This window comes from Panthera pardus, unplaced genomic scaffold (assembly GCF_024362965.1).
Source record: "Panthera pardus isolate Hobbes unplaced genomic scaffold, ASM2436296v1 HiC_scaffold_26, whole genome shotgun sequence".
NCBI classification, from domain to species: domain Eukaryota; kingdom Metazoa; phylum Chordata; class Mammalia; order Carnivora; family Felidae; genus Panthera; species Panthera pardus.
The window spans coordinates 1,506,076-1,519,513 of record NW_026526832.1 but is presented as its reverse complement, the minus strand read 5'-3'; the positions used below and the strand labels follow the sequence as shown (position 1 = coordinate 1,519,513).

At 52.6% G+C, this 13,438-nt stretch overlaps 1 protein-coding gene across 1 annotated transcript in view; it reads left to right on the top strand.

Annotated features, from left to right (window-relative positions):
* The window catches only part of POLR1A (RNA polymerase I subunit A), a 74,268-nt gene extending 63,015 nt beyond the window's left edge, over positions 1–11,253 (top strand). The window contains exons 28-34 of the mRNA XM_019443894.2: positions 4,259–4,385; positions 5,955–6,065; positions 6,648–6,947; positions 7,788–7,988; positions 9,121–9,238; positions 9,735–9,899; positions 10,281–11,253. Coding sequence (XP_019299439.2) covers positions 4,259–4,385; positions 5,955–6,065; positions 6,648–6,947; positions 7,788–7,988; positions 9,121–9,238; positions 9,735–9,899; positions 10,281–10,381 — 1,123 coding nt within the window. The 3' untranslated portion in view covers positions 10,382–11,253. The remainder of the gene's footprint in view (positions 1–4,258; positions 4,386–5,954; positions 6,066–6,647; positions 6,948–7,787; positions 7,989–9,120; positions 9,239–9,734; positions 9,900–10,280) is intronic.
* The last annotated feature ends 2,185 nt before the right edge of the window (positions 11,254–13,438 follow it).

The window sequence follows — 13,438 nt, the reverse complement described above, 5'->3', positions numbered from 1 at the left end:
TTGAAAAGCACAGGCTACCACACTGAGTACACATTGGGGCTGGGGTAGGCCAGGAAGAGCCAGCGAAGCACTTTTGGCTCACCAGCGAACCCTAGATCATGCCGTGCAAACTCAAATGGTTGCAGGGCCCAGCAGGAAACGGGCCAGTGAAGAAGGCGGGGAGGTCTCTGGCAGGCTGGAGAGTACAGAACCTGCCTCAGGACAGGCATGTGGGCCACAGTGGCCCGATCTCCTAATTCAAAAAAACAGAAAGCCTCTTTCCCTGTTTTTTTTCTGTCTTTGGCTGTTTAGTTGCTTGTTGATGCTTTTATAAATAAGCCTGTTAGTTTTTAAATATCAGCAACTAATTCATACATTTTCAAAAGCTTGGTGACGCCCAAATAGATCCCATCTGTCAGCAGGATTTGGTCACAGACCACCAACCACTGCCTCTAATCTAGACCAGTTCTCAGATCTTCCCGGAGCCTCCCCAAAATGGAGAATCAATGGGGCAGAGTGGAGGCAGAGTTCACTGCTTTCAGTCATCCCACCAACCTTTACTGAGCAACGCCCACACTGGATGTAGTGTGGCCAGGAGAGAGCGGCTGTTCTGCCACTGGCCCTCTTCTCTCTGACCTGAAGATGTGAGCTGGCCTCAGGCCAGCCCTCTAAACATGTGGTGTTCAGGACAGTGGGTATCGTGGTACATGGGCTTGGATGTGAAGTCATCCCCTTGGAAAGGGGCCACCACTGGGCAAATCCTGCCCCAATTTACATGAGCCCGGATGAAATTGTTGCAATTTACATGAGCCCGGGTGAAGTTGTCACAATTTACATGAGCCTGAGTGAAGTTGTCGCTGGCTGGGCCTTGGGGAATACGTGCATCACCATCCACGTGGGTGGAGAAGGTTCCTTTTACCAGGCAGACCCAGTGCTCTCAAGACGCTGGGCCATGTCACAAGAGACGTGTCTCCAGCCTGCCGGCTCATTAATTAACAGGGAGGAACAGAACTCCCAAGTGCGCCGCATGTTTGTGCTGGCCAGGCAGCCCTTTTCTGAGAAATGGGAATTAGGATCACATGGCCTCTTGAGACTTGTCAAGAGCAGGCGAAGCTGGATAGTGTGCCCTGTTTCTATTCACCTAGGGCTTTGCCTGCTGAGCAGGTAGGTCAGCATGAGGCATGTACCAGGCTGTGCTTAGAGTTCTTTCTACTTCTGTTATCTTGGAGAATTGAAAAATTCATCACCTTTAAACAATTTTTTTCTTGATGAGGGCCAGCCCTGGCTTCTTACCAGTAGCCAAGTACTTTTTCAGCTCCTAGTTTGTATTTTGCTTGTGCACTTGAAAAGCTGTGATAAACAAAGCCATGTGCAGTAGCTCTTTGTGGAGCTACTCTGACTCGAGCACATTGGGCCAAAAATAAGAGAAGGAGCAATGTGTGAACTGGGGTGTGGTTTGGACAGTGCTTGACAGGCTTGGGCAGCGTAGCAAGCACAATAAGACCTCTTACGGACCACGAGGCAATGTGAGTGTGTGCTCTCAAAGAGTGACACCCCCGCCCCTGCAGGAAACCTTTCTCCTTCCTTTCTCCCTTCCCTCCCCCACCTCCTCCATCTCTGTTTCTCTCTCTTCTCCCCTACCCTCCCTCCCATCCCATCTCTTCTCCCAACTACTGGCTCGTGAGACTATTTGACAATAGATTGGAGAAGAGAAAGACACAGAGGCATTTGTCTAGATGGCAGTGTGTAAGCATTGAAGGTTCTGTAAATATTTTTACTGACACCTGTCACTTTGGATGTTTGTATGAGCTATCTGGGCGGTCGGCCGGGGGCGGTGAAGTCACAAGAGCACCAAGCGTGGAGTCGGGTGGAAGTTCTGGCCTCCTGTCCCCAGCCATGAAACGACCAAGCTAGAGTGTGCAATTACAGCTTCTGGGAGTCAGACTTTGCAAGCAGCAGGTGGCGGAGCAGTTGCCAGGCACTCCTGGAAACAGCCAAGGGTCATATTCTCTGTTTGCAATTATTTATGTGGGATGGGCGGTGTCTCTGCAGCCTACCCATCCTGTTCCCTTTTGGTTGCCACATTCTGACAAATAGCAAAACCTTCACAGGACAGTCATTGTGCGCCTTCAGTTCCCTAGATCGTGGCAAAATCACAGAGGGGCAAACTTGTTTGCACCCACAGGAGAACTCTGGCGTATTGGTAACATGTCTACCACTTGTCAGGGTGCATTCAGCTTTCTCGATTTCTCACCTGTTCTCCCGCAGTCTTGTCCACTGGAAGAGGCAGTTTAGGCAGAAGGGATGCCCAGCAAGCGGGGATTAAGGAAGGTCTCCGTGGGGACTTTCATCTGCACTTAGACCCAGCCTTGAGGGGTGGATGCAACTCCAGCAAGTAGCAAAGGGGTTGGAGAAATTGCTGGCAGAGCGAGCGCAGAGGATGCACCAGGGTGGGTGGGAGCAGATGGGTAGTTGGGGTTGGGGCCAATTATGGAGGACTGGAGGGAGGAGCCTCGGAGGGGCGACATGGCCGCAAAGCCACTGGTCTAGAGAGTCTGAGGAGTCAGAGCAGCAGCCCTGAAGCAGCGGGAGGCGACAAGCAGTGGTCATAGCTCTTTCCACACCCGCATCCCATCTCGTTTCCTCTTCTCTCTGCAGTGGGCTCAAGTCGCAGCGGACATGTCCCACCATGCAGACGAGATCAAGGCCTTCCTCCTGGGTCTCTGGCTGGATCCAGATTTGAACCAGAGCCTGGCATTCCAGAAACTTCTCTTTTGTCCCCTCTTCTCAGTTAGATTATATCTTCTCAAGTCAAGCCTGGCCTTCCCTCATCAGGCCCTGGTCCCCATCCCCAGCACCTGGCAACCAGGTTCTTCCCTGGATTAGTGGGTGAGGAGCCTTTTTTCTGCCAAGGGCAGATACCTCAGCAAAACCATAAACTTTGAAAAGTTAAAAAAAAAAAAAAAAAAGGGAGGGAGAACAATAGTCTTTTGCTCTTAATAAGAAAAATAGTAAAGGGGCACCTGGGTGACTCAGTCGGTTAAGCGTCCAACTTCAGCTCAGGTCATGATCTCACAGTTTGTGAGTTCGAGCCCCACATCAGGCTGTGTGCTGACAGCTCGGAACCTGGAGCCTGCTTTGGGTTGTGTCTCCCTTTCTCTGTTCCTCCCCTGCTCACACTCTCTCTCACTCTCTCTCAAAAATAAATAAAGGTTAAAAAAAAAAAAAGTTAAAAAAAAAAGAAGAATAGTAAATATTTGCCTGCTTGTTAAGACCACACTCCTGTATTTTCACCCTTGCTTTGCTCCCAGGGCACATGATACGCACATTATAGGTGCTGAGACAGTACAGGATGCTGGCTGGCTGGCTGAGGGACCTGATCCTTAATATAATTAAAAGCAGTCCATTTTGGCATGCTGTTCTGGCCTGAAGAAGAAGAAAGGCAAGAAGGAGATAATGTGAAAAAAAGAGCAGGGTTGGGGGAGGGAGGGGTGCAGGGAGGCAGGGCAAGGCCTTAAGGGAGCTTAAAAATAGAAAACTCAGGAGGAAGAGGCAAAGGGCCAAGAAAGGCCCCCAGGCTCTGCTTCAAGTTGATTCTTTTAAATTGGTCTGGTTCCAACTTGTCAACATGATTTATTGCCACAAAGTAAGTTATCAGTGCCTTTAAAACTGATGAACTCTTGCACATCTTAGTTCTTCCATCAAATTGTTGGGGCTCATACCCCAAGGAGACAGGAGCTGTCAGGCCTGCGCTGCACCACTTTCTGGAGATGCTGCAGGGGCAGGCAGAGGATGGTCCTAGTCCTGGCCTGGACTCCCCTCCTGCCGGAGAGTCTGCTGTCCTTGTCAGACTCTGGCCACAGCAGCGCTAGCAACTTTGACTCACGGAACACCCGCTCTGCCAGGCCTCATGACAGTTATTGGACAGGGGGTTGATTCTAATCCTTAAAACAAGACTGCACGATGCATATTCATACCCACATTTTACAGATAAGGGAGTTAAGGCTCCAGAGACTGTCATGCTTAAAGTCACGCACCTGAGGAGTGGCAGGACATGTGTGCAGACAGGCCTGGTGGGCTGTGGAGCAGTGCTCTGTCTGTGCCCTTTAGAAACCGCAAGAGGGGGATAGGAGATGCTGTACCTCTGTCTCATGTGTAAATCCCCGACGCCCCCTTAGATGGCTGTGAGATCCTTGGGCAGAACATCCTACACCCGCAAGGAGGGGAGAGTAGAGATGCTCGTATTGAATGGGGCTGTGTGGCTTTCTTCTCATTTTAGATTCTTTAAAATTCTGATGGAATCCATCAGAAAGAAGAACAATAAAGCCTCAGCTTTCAGAAGCGTAAACACTCGGAGAGCTACCCAGCGGGATCTAGACAACACTGGGGACTCAGAGAGGAACCGGGTGAGTGAGTCCCCCAGGGGCCCCTCTAGGACCAGCACAGGGAGGGTCCCAGGCCGAGAAGCCCATAGGGTGGCTGTTGGCTTAGTCTTCTCCCCTGGAAAGGCTCTGGGGTTGTTTTCAGCACTCCTCAAGCCTCTTCCTGGATTTGGCCCATATCTCCCTGTACCTCTCCATTTACCTGCTGTGCCGATAGGGTCACGGGGGTGCTGCCAGACAGCAAGTCTGGCTGGCACTGGGTGAAGGCACATGATCATCTATCTGTCTCCTCTCAAGGACCACTCTGTGAGTGATTTTTATCCTGAGGACAGGCTGAAAGTATTGGTACCTGCTGGGCTTTGGAATTCTTTTTCTGGTTTCATGTTGCTCTGCCTTTGACTTCCCTGGGCCAGATGAACCGAGGCCCACATGAACCGAGGCCCACAGAGCACTGGCAGGAATTAGAAGAGGCATTTTGAAGCAGAAAAGTTGGGCTGCTGTTATAAAAAAAGGAAGGAGTCAGGGAAAAGCTACTAGGGGCAAAATAGTCCAGGAATGGTGATAACCTCATCTGCAAGGAGACCCAGGGATAGTGTGGGGACAGGTCCCCTACTGTCATCTGAGCCAACAGCAGCTTGTAGGGCTATATAGCAATAGCTATGCCAATGCAGCCAGCCTGTGGGGGCGCTGGTGGCAGAGGGTCGCAGTAAAGACTTAGTACGGCCTTAAGGTAGACCAGAGAGAATGCTAGGTCTCTTGCCCGGGAAGTCTACCAGTTGGCTAACTCAAGCACAGATGGGTATAGGTGGTCTTTGAAAGGTTACTCCGTTTATCCTTAAGTCACCCAGAAGAAGACTATAAGAAACTAGGAGCCAGGGTCAGTAGAGAAAGATACAAATATTTGGTTTTTAAAATGCTTAATAGCCCACCAAGATAATCCTTTCTCTTCATCTCCATCTAGAACAAAAATATTTGGAACAATATTTTATACCATTTTCTTTTAATGACTTGGAAAGCCTGGTCCCTTTTCTGAAATTTTTTCTTTCTTTCTTTCTTTTTTTTTTTTAATTTTTTTTTTAATGTTTTTATTTATTTTTGAGCGAGAGAGAGAGCATACAGGGAAAGGGCAGAGAAGGAGACACAGAATCTGAAGCAGGCTCCAAGCTCTGAGCTGTCAGCACAGAGCCCGACGTGGGGCTTGAACTCACAAACCGTGAGATCATGACCTGAGCTGAAGTCGGAAGCTCAACTGACTGAGCCACCCAGGCGCCCCCCTTTTCTGAAATTTTTTTAAATGCAAGGTTTTGCAGGTGGTACATGTGACAATGAAGCTTGAAGAGAAGGAGACAGTGAGTGCAGGGCTGTCCCAGAGCAGGGACTGGATGGACAGGGTGGCCAGGTGGAAGGGTAGGTAGGTAGATGGGTGGTTGGGAGGGTGCCAGGTGGAGGTATAATGAATGGATGCATAGATAGGCAGGTGGGTAGCTGGGTGGGTGAGTGAGCTGAAAAGGAGGATGGGTGGGTAGATAGATGGATTCACCAAGCACTTGGTTTTGGAGCCAGTCTTTTTTCCTCCTTGTCCCCAAACCACAGGGAGAGCAGGAGGGTGATGAGGAAGAGGAGGGGCACATTGTGGATGCTGAAGCCGAGGAGGGAGATGCTGATGCCTCTGATGCCAAGCGCAAGAAGAAACAAGAGGAGGAGGTGAGGGGACTGGCCAAGGTGAAGGGGCTATGGTCACATCCGTCCTGTGTCACACCTGCAGGATTATTGCTCACCACATATGGCCACACCTTTGCTATCCTGCTGGAACCCATTAGGAACCCTGGGATAAGTCTGGCCTGCCCAGCACACTTGTCGATGAAGAAGATGAAGTTCACAGGGCAGGATTGGGCAGGGGCCATCCCAGGACTGTCCTTCGGCTCTGGATGGAATCAGATTCAGGGACCCAGAGGCTTTTGCAAGGAGCTGAAGTCAGGCTGCCTCTTGTTTTTTACAGTGAAAATACACCAAAACCAGTCTTGCCATGACTGCTGCTGGGACAAAGGGCAGATTAGAGGGGCTGAGGAAATTGACGGGCAAGAGAGAGCCCAAGGAGGGTGGAAGAGTGTTGGGAGTTGGGACTGAGAGGCCGCCATTCCCAGGGGAAGGGCCAACGGGAGAGAGGAGGAGGCAGCCCGGGGCAGGCCTGGTGGGCCTCTACAGGGGTGCTTGTTCTGCAGGCACAATCCAGACAGATGGGAGGGAGGGGCCAGGTGACACAGACTGCACTCTATCCCCTGCCAGGTCGATTATGAGAGCGAGGAGGAGGAGGTTGGGGAAGAGAACGACGACGAGGACGTGCAGGAGGAAGGGCATGGCCCCGGGGAAGGTGCCAAGAAGGCCCAGGAGCAGGATGAAGAGGTGGGCTCAGGCCCCGAGGAGGACTCGGCCCCTGCCGCCCCCCTCACACAGCCCCGGAAATCCACCCGCGTCAGGGAGCCCCAGGGAGCCGAGGCCGTGGAGCGCCGTGCGCAGGCCGTGCGCGAGTCCCACCCATTCATAGAGGACTACCAGTACGACACCGAGGAGAGCTTGTGGTGCCAGGTCAGTGCCCGCTGCCCAGCTCCTCCCCACACGGGCCGGGTGGCGTGCGGGGCCTGTGGCAGTCGGTTGCAATCTCCTTATGATCTCAGATCCCTTAAAGAATCTGGTGACCACCGTGGCCCCACTGCCTCAAATCACTGCCCCACACATTTGACTCAAACCCCTAGCGGGCCAGTACTTTCGGACTCGTCAAGAACAGTGTGTGTCTGCGGGTCTGATGGGCCAGGCCCTGGAGTGGAGGCACTTCTAAGCATCCCCCCATTCCGTCTTCAGTCCTACCGAGTGGACGGATGTCACAGTTGCAGAGGCAAGCAGGAGCACGCCGCTTCCCCACCCCCGTGGCCTGTGGTCTGCAACGGCAGGGTGCACCGTTCCCTCCAAGGCTGGGTGGTCAGGAGGCCTACACTCCCACACATGGGCTGACGTTTTTGACCTTCACTTTGACCCAGTCCAGTGGCTCCCAAACGGCAATGTAGATAAGAGTCATTGAGCAGGTTACACACGAAGTGATGAGTGTGACACTTTATGGTGATCGAAAGGCTATCAAGGGCACTGTTGAGCAGACACGATTTTTACCAGCATCTGTGAAGGTGTCACTCCACTGCTGTCACCTTCGCCTGGGTGACTGGAGATGGCTGCTCTGTGTGGTCGGTTAAGGCACCCAGTGTTCGCCTGTGCAGACCCACCCAGCCTGCCCCAGCAGGACCGCCTGTCCCCAGCCAAGGTGTTTACTACACAGGCTTTGAAGGCCTCACCCAGGGAGCCAGTTGGGGGCCCTCTGCCTCCTTCTCGGGGCCGGAGGCAGCCCCTTCCCTGATGCAACCCTCCTTCCTCTTACAGGTGACAGTGAAGCTCCCTCTGATGAAGATCAACTTTGACATGAGCTCCCTGGTAGTGTCCTTGGCCCAGGGCGCTGTCGTCTACGCGACAAAGGGCATCACGAGGTGCCTCCTGAATGAAACCACCAATAAGAAGAACGAGAAGGAGCTTGTCTTAAACACAGAAGGAATCAACTTGCCAGAGCTGTTCAAGTATGCCGAGGTGTGCGCCCTCCCCAGGTTGTCTGCTGGCCGGGACAAGGTCCTCACACTGACTCAGGGGCTGGCCACAGGGAGGCGAGGCTCCAACCATGTTACCCGGGGCCTCTTCTTGGGATGCACTGTGCATATTAGCCTAGTTAAGACTTCCGGTAACTTTATCTCACCCACACTTTCTTGGAGTAGTTTGGCTAGAATTTTTTTTTCCTTGAAATTAATATGTCTCCAAAGTAGATTTGTAAGATGTAGTTTGTGGAGTCGCTGGCCTGAGAGCTGCTCATTTTATCTGGGGAAGGTGGCCCTGGGAGCAGAGGTGGCTCAGACCAGCCTGTCGGTGCCTGGTGCTGGCAAACACGCCTGTGTGCTGTGCCCCACCTGCTCCACCAGCACGTCTGTCATCCTTCTGGGCTGTTTCTTCATTCTTCTGCTTCATTGTGTGTCCGAGAACCTTCTGAGGTGCTCTCAACCCCTGGGCACAAGTGTTTCCCCAAAGAATACTGAGGTGTCGGGACCCCTATAGCCCACCACCCTCCCCAGTGTGCACCCAGCTCACAAATCTCTCCCTACCTGGAACACTTCTCCCACAGCAGCTGCCTTGGAGAGGCCCCTGCCTCCTGGAGCCTTTCACTGGGTGCCTCCCCAAGACAGGGCAGGGTGGACTCGTACCTCCTGAGAGCCAGCCACCAACAGGGCAGACTCTGTCATGCCTGGGAGGGTTGTTTAAACAAGGCCAAAGTCTCCACCATCTCCTGTGAGGACGAGCTGCCATAGTGCAGAGCCACCTTGGGCCCCTGACGAGCTGGGCCCCCGTGGAGCTGCCCTGTCGCTGCCCCATGTGCCCTGGAGACAAGTTTAAGTGTCACTGCTGGAGAACGTCCCTCGCCTACCAAGGGAAGCCTCCATCCTAGGAGGCAAGTCTATCTGTTAAATAAACAAATAAGAAAATAGCTTCTTCTGGCCAACCTGCACCTCTGCTTACACTCTGTCCTTTTGCTACTCCTGGGCCACCTTTCAATCACTTCGTCATCGGCTCTGCTTGACTGCCAGACAAGGAGCGAGCTCGGCCAGTGTGGGTCTTGCCTGCAGAAGGGAGCAGAAAGCCAGGCCCCCGCACTCAGTCTCTACCCCCTTTCTAGGTTCTGGACTTAAGCCGCCTCTATTCCAACGACATCCACGCCATGGCCAACACGTATGGCATCGAGGCCGCGCTGCGGGTGATTGAGAAGGAAATCAAGGATGTGTTTGCTGTGTATGGTAAGAGGAGCCACGGACAACACTCAGAAGATCCCAGCGTGTCGGGCCTGCTCTGTAGGAGACCAACACATGGGTGCAGTGAGCATGTGGCCTGTGGGAGACCCCGAGAGTGACCAGGGAGGACAGGTTTCAGTACTGTCATTGGGGCCGCTCTACCTGTTTCTCCTCTGGCCTCTGAGGAAACTCCTGTCTGATGAATGGACCCCAGCCTGCCTGCCTTCGGGGTTTTAGGTCCCAAGTGAAATAGTGCTGTGAGGTTCTCATGTCCTGCAAGTCTGGAGTCTGTTTCCTGGGCTACTGGACAGACGTGGAGAGTGGGCTGGACTGATTGTGGTCTGGGATGGGGATGGGGGGCTGAGTGAGTAGATGACCGAGCTTGAAATGGAGCCCTGGGGTCTACATCTGAGCCTATGTGCTGGCTCGTGTCAGGTGATGCTGCTGCAACTGTCCTCTTGTCATTGTGTAATCTTTCCTGATGTTACTGCCAATGTGACAGGCATTGAGGTTGATCCCCGCCATCTCTCCCTGGTTGCCGACTATATGTGCTTCGAGGGCGTGTACAAGCCATTGAATCGCTTTGGGATCCGGTCAAACTCCTCCCCTCTGCAGCAAATGACATTTGAAACCAGCTTCCAGTTTCTGAAGCAGGCCACCATGATGGGTCAGTGCATGGGCAGGTGCCCTTGGTCTTCCCTCTCCTAAATCTGCTCTGGGCAAAAAGGCTTGCTCCCTGGGCACCTTTCCACATGCCTCCCACACAAGTGAGATGTTGGAATCTCACTGAGGAAGCAACTGGGGAGGGTGGGCAGCAGATGGGGATGCTGCCTCTGCCTTTTGAAGGAAAGGGAGAAGGCTCTGCCTCTCTTTCTGTAAGAAGTGCTCCCTCACGTAACCTCATCAGCTTCCAGAACTCGGCTTCCTGCTGGCCTCTGAGGTGGCTCATCTGCCCAGCCTCCATGTTGATCGCCCCCCACCCCCAGACCCCTTATATCACCCCCAGCTTCCCTCTCAACCACCTAACAAGATCTCTTGTGTCTCCCAGGATCGCATGATGACCTGAGGTCCCCTTCAGCCTGCATCGTGGTTGGGAAAGTTGTCAGAGGCGGGACAGGCCTATTCGAGCTCAAGCAGCCCCTGAGATAGTAGCCACTGCAGCACCATCTGCCCGGCCTACAGGATGGCCCAGAGGACCCAGGTGAGGGCCTGGCCTGCCCTTCACTTGAGAGGCCTGGGAGAACAGAGTCCAAGGTGGTTCAAAGTGACCATGTAGGGCACAGCAGAGATGTAGGGGGTGCAAAAAGCAGCTGGCCTCCGCTCGACCAGCTTCACCTGGAAAGTGGCAGCCTTCCTTGTCCTTGCCCTTCCCCATCTCACACCATGAATAAGGTTCACCGAGTCCCCTCAATCCTTCCGAGGTGGTCCGGCCTTCCCCTGCGTGGCATCTCCAGAGCAGGGAGGTGAAGTCCTGTTGCTGGGAGCTCACCTAACTGCAGGCAGGACTTCTGAGGGCTCTGGAGGACCAGGAACTGGGAGCCTGCCACCCTATGGCCTGCCCCTCCCAGCTGCACCGGTTCCTAGGGGCACGGTTCCCGTAGAGTGTCCACCCAAGACCTTTTGCCTGGGCCAAACCCACACCTCTGCCCACCCAACTTCTGTACCCGGGGCAGGGCCCCAACAGCTCAGCCCCACACGTAGAGCCCCAAGTCACCAGCCAAGCTGTTTGGACAAGTTGCCTGGCTTATCTTTCCTGGCTCTGCTCTCGGCCCATGGTTAAGGCCTGCATCCCTCTCTGCGGGCTCTGCTTCATCTGGGCCGTCCAGCCTCCCCTGACCTCTGGCACCACAGCAAGGGGCCCTGGCATGAACAGAAAAGTCAGAGGACTTGTACAAAGGCTTTGTAAATCCAGAGGCTATTTCTATTTTTGTCTAATGTTATTCCAACTCAGGCTGAGTAATAAACATCACTGGAACTAGCTATTGGGAGGGGAAAAAATTAAAAAGACTTGTTTTTTTTTTTTTTTCCCTTGGTTTGTGGTTTCTACATTTGTGATTTGAGAGCCCAGGACTGGGATTTCTCAGCACAGTCACATCTTGGTCCCTTCTGTTCTTGTCAGAGGATGTGGGGGAGAGCTCAGCCCCTGCACCCTTCCACTCTGACCCCAGCCAGCCCCTGCTCTGTCCCCCTTTCTGGAGCCAGCTTCTGGCCCTGCAACCAGAAGAGTGGAAGCCAGTGAGAAGGACCTTTGTGTGGCAGGTGGGAAAGGAGGCCTTGCTCGGGGAGCATGACCATGCCGCCCCTTCAGACACGTGACAGGCCCACCCTTTGCCTCCTGCGCCCACACTAGGGAAAATGGCAGAAGCAGTTTACTAGGGCTTGGGTACAGAGGAATAAGCACAGCTTCTGAGGGACACAGGAAAAACGGCCACAGTGGAATCCTGTGCCACAGGTTACGGCATGTGTTCTTGGCATTGTGGGTCAATTCACTACTTGGTGATTTCCACTCATACTAGAATTGTGGGAGAGGGTCCTCAGGGCTCAAGATAACCCGTTGGACAAATGAGCACATGTTGCATGGCCCCACGGCTCAGCTTAAGCCCGTAGGTTCCGTGGCTCAGCCCCACCCAGGTGCTGAAGGTACAAAAGTGAAGGAGCAAGCCCAGAATATAGACAGGGCATAGACCATGCACACTGAAGTTAGACTCTTGGCTTGTGTTGGGAGGTGAGGTGATGGCCCCCTGCCCTTCCTGCCCCATCCATCCATCCAATTCCTGGACACCTGTGTTTTCCATGTGTTTCTTTCCCAGGATACACCTGCTTTGTAAGCAGACATTCCAGAGTTTGCACATCATGGTGGGCCAGGAATCCTCTGGCTCCCCTTATGGCATCACACACTCACTGGTTCTGTTAGAAGCCTCCTTGCGGGGGGCTCCGTTGCTGTTTAAGATGGCATATTCTTTTGGGCTGGAGGAGAGAGGGCGCAAATGAGCAAGGGGCAGAGAGAGAGAGAATTATGTGTCTGAGTCAGGAAGAAAACGTGTGGGTGAAGCACCTAATCCCATTCCCAGCCTGGATCTTAACTGTCCTTTCTCTCCATGGTCCTCGTCCCAAAATATATGTACAAAACATAGGTAGGCTCCTTCCAGGCCTCACTGGTCCCTGTCAGGGCTCTTCCAGCCCGTAACTCTGATAAACCACTCCGAGAAAGGTTGTCTCCTTCATGTGCGCCCCTCCCAGACAAGGCTCTGTGTTGTTTTGTTTTAATCTGGGAAAAATAACATAAAATTCACCCTCTTAACCATGTTTAAGCATGTAATTCAATGGCATTAAGGAGTTAACATTGTTAAGTTACCAGGACCATCCTCCATCCACACAGGGCTTCCCTCTTGCAAAACTGAAACTCTGTCACCATTAAACATGAACTCCCTATTCCTTTGGTGACCACTTGCCCCTCACAGCCAGCATTCTGTTTGCTGTCGTGTTTGACTACTACCTCATATAAGTGCATGATACAGTATTTGCCCTTTTGTGGTTGGCTTATTTGACTTACCATAATGTCATCAGTGTTGTAGCACGTGTCAGAATTTCCTTCCTTTTCAAGGCTGAATGACAATACTCCACTGTATGTATATTTTGTTTATCCGTTCATCCGTCAGCGGACACTTAGATTGCTTCTACCTTTTGGCTCTTGTAAATAATGCTGCTATGAACATAGATGTACATGTCTCCTAGAGTTCCTGCTTCTAGTTTGAGGGTTTAGACCCAGAAGTGGAATTGTCGGATCAGATGGCAGTTCTGTTTTTAAGGTTTTAAGAAGCTGCCGTCCCATTTTCCACAGCATCTCTACCATTCTACATTCCCACCAACAGCTCACAAGGGTTCTGACTTCTCCACAGCCCTGTTGATGTTTGTTCTTTCCTCTTTTGTTATATATGGTAGTTGTTGTGAACTGATTTAGTCAGATGTTGCAGGACGCCTGGGTGCCTCAGTATGTTAGGTGTCCAACTCTTGATTTTGGCTCAGGTCATGATCTCACAGTCATGGCATCCAGCCCTGCATAGGGCTCTGCACTCAGCATGCAGCATGCTTGGGATTCTCTCTCTCCCTCTTCCTCTGCCCCTCCCCTGCCTGTGCATGTGTATGTGTGCGCGCGCTCTCTAAATCAATGGATCTGATGTTGGGGCCCTTAGGTGGTCTGCATCT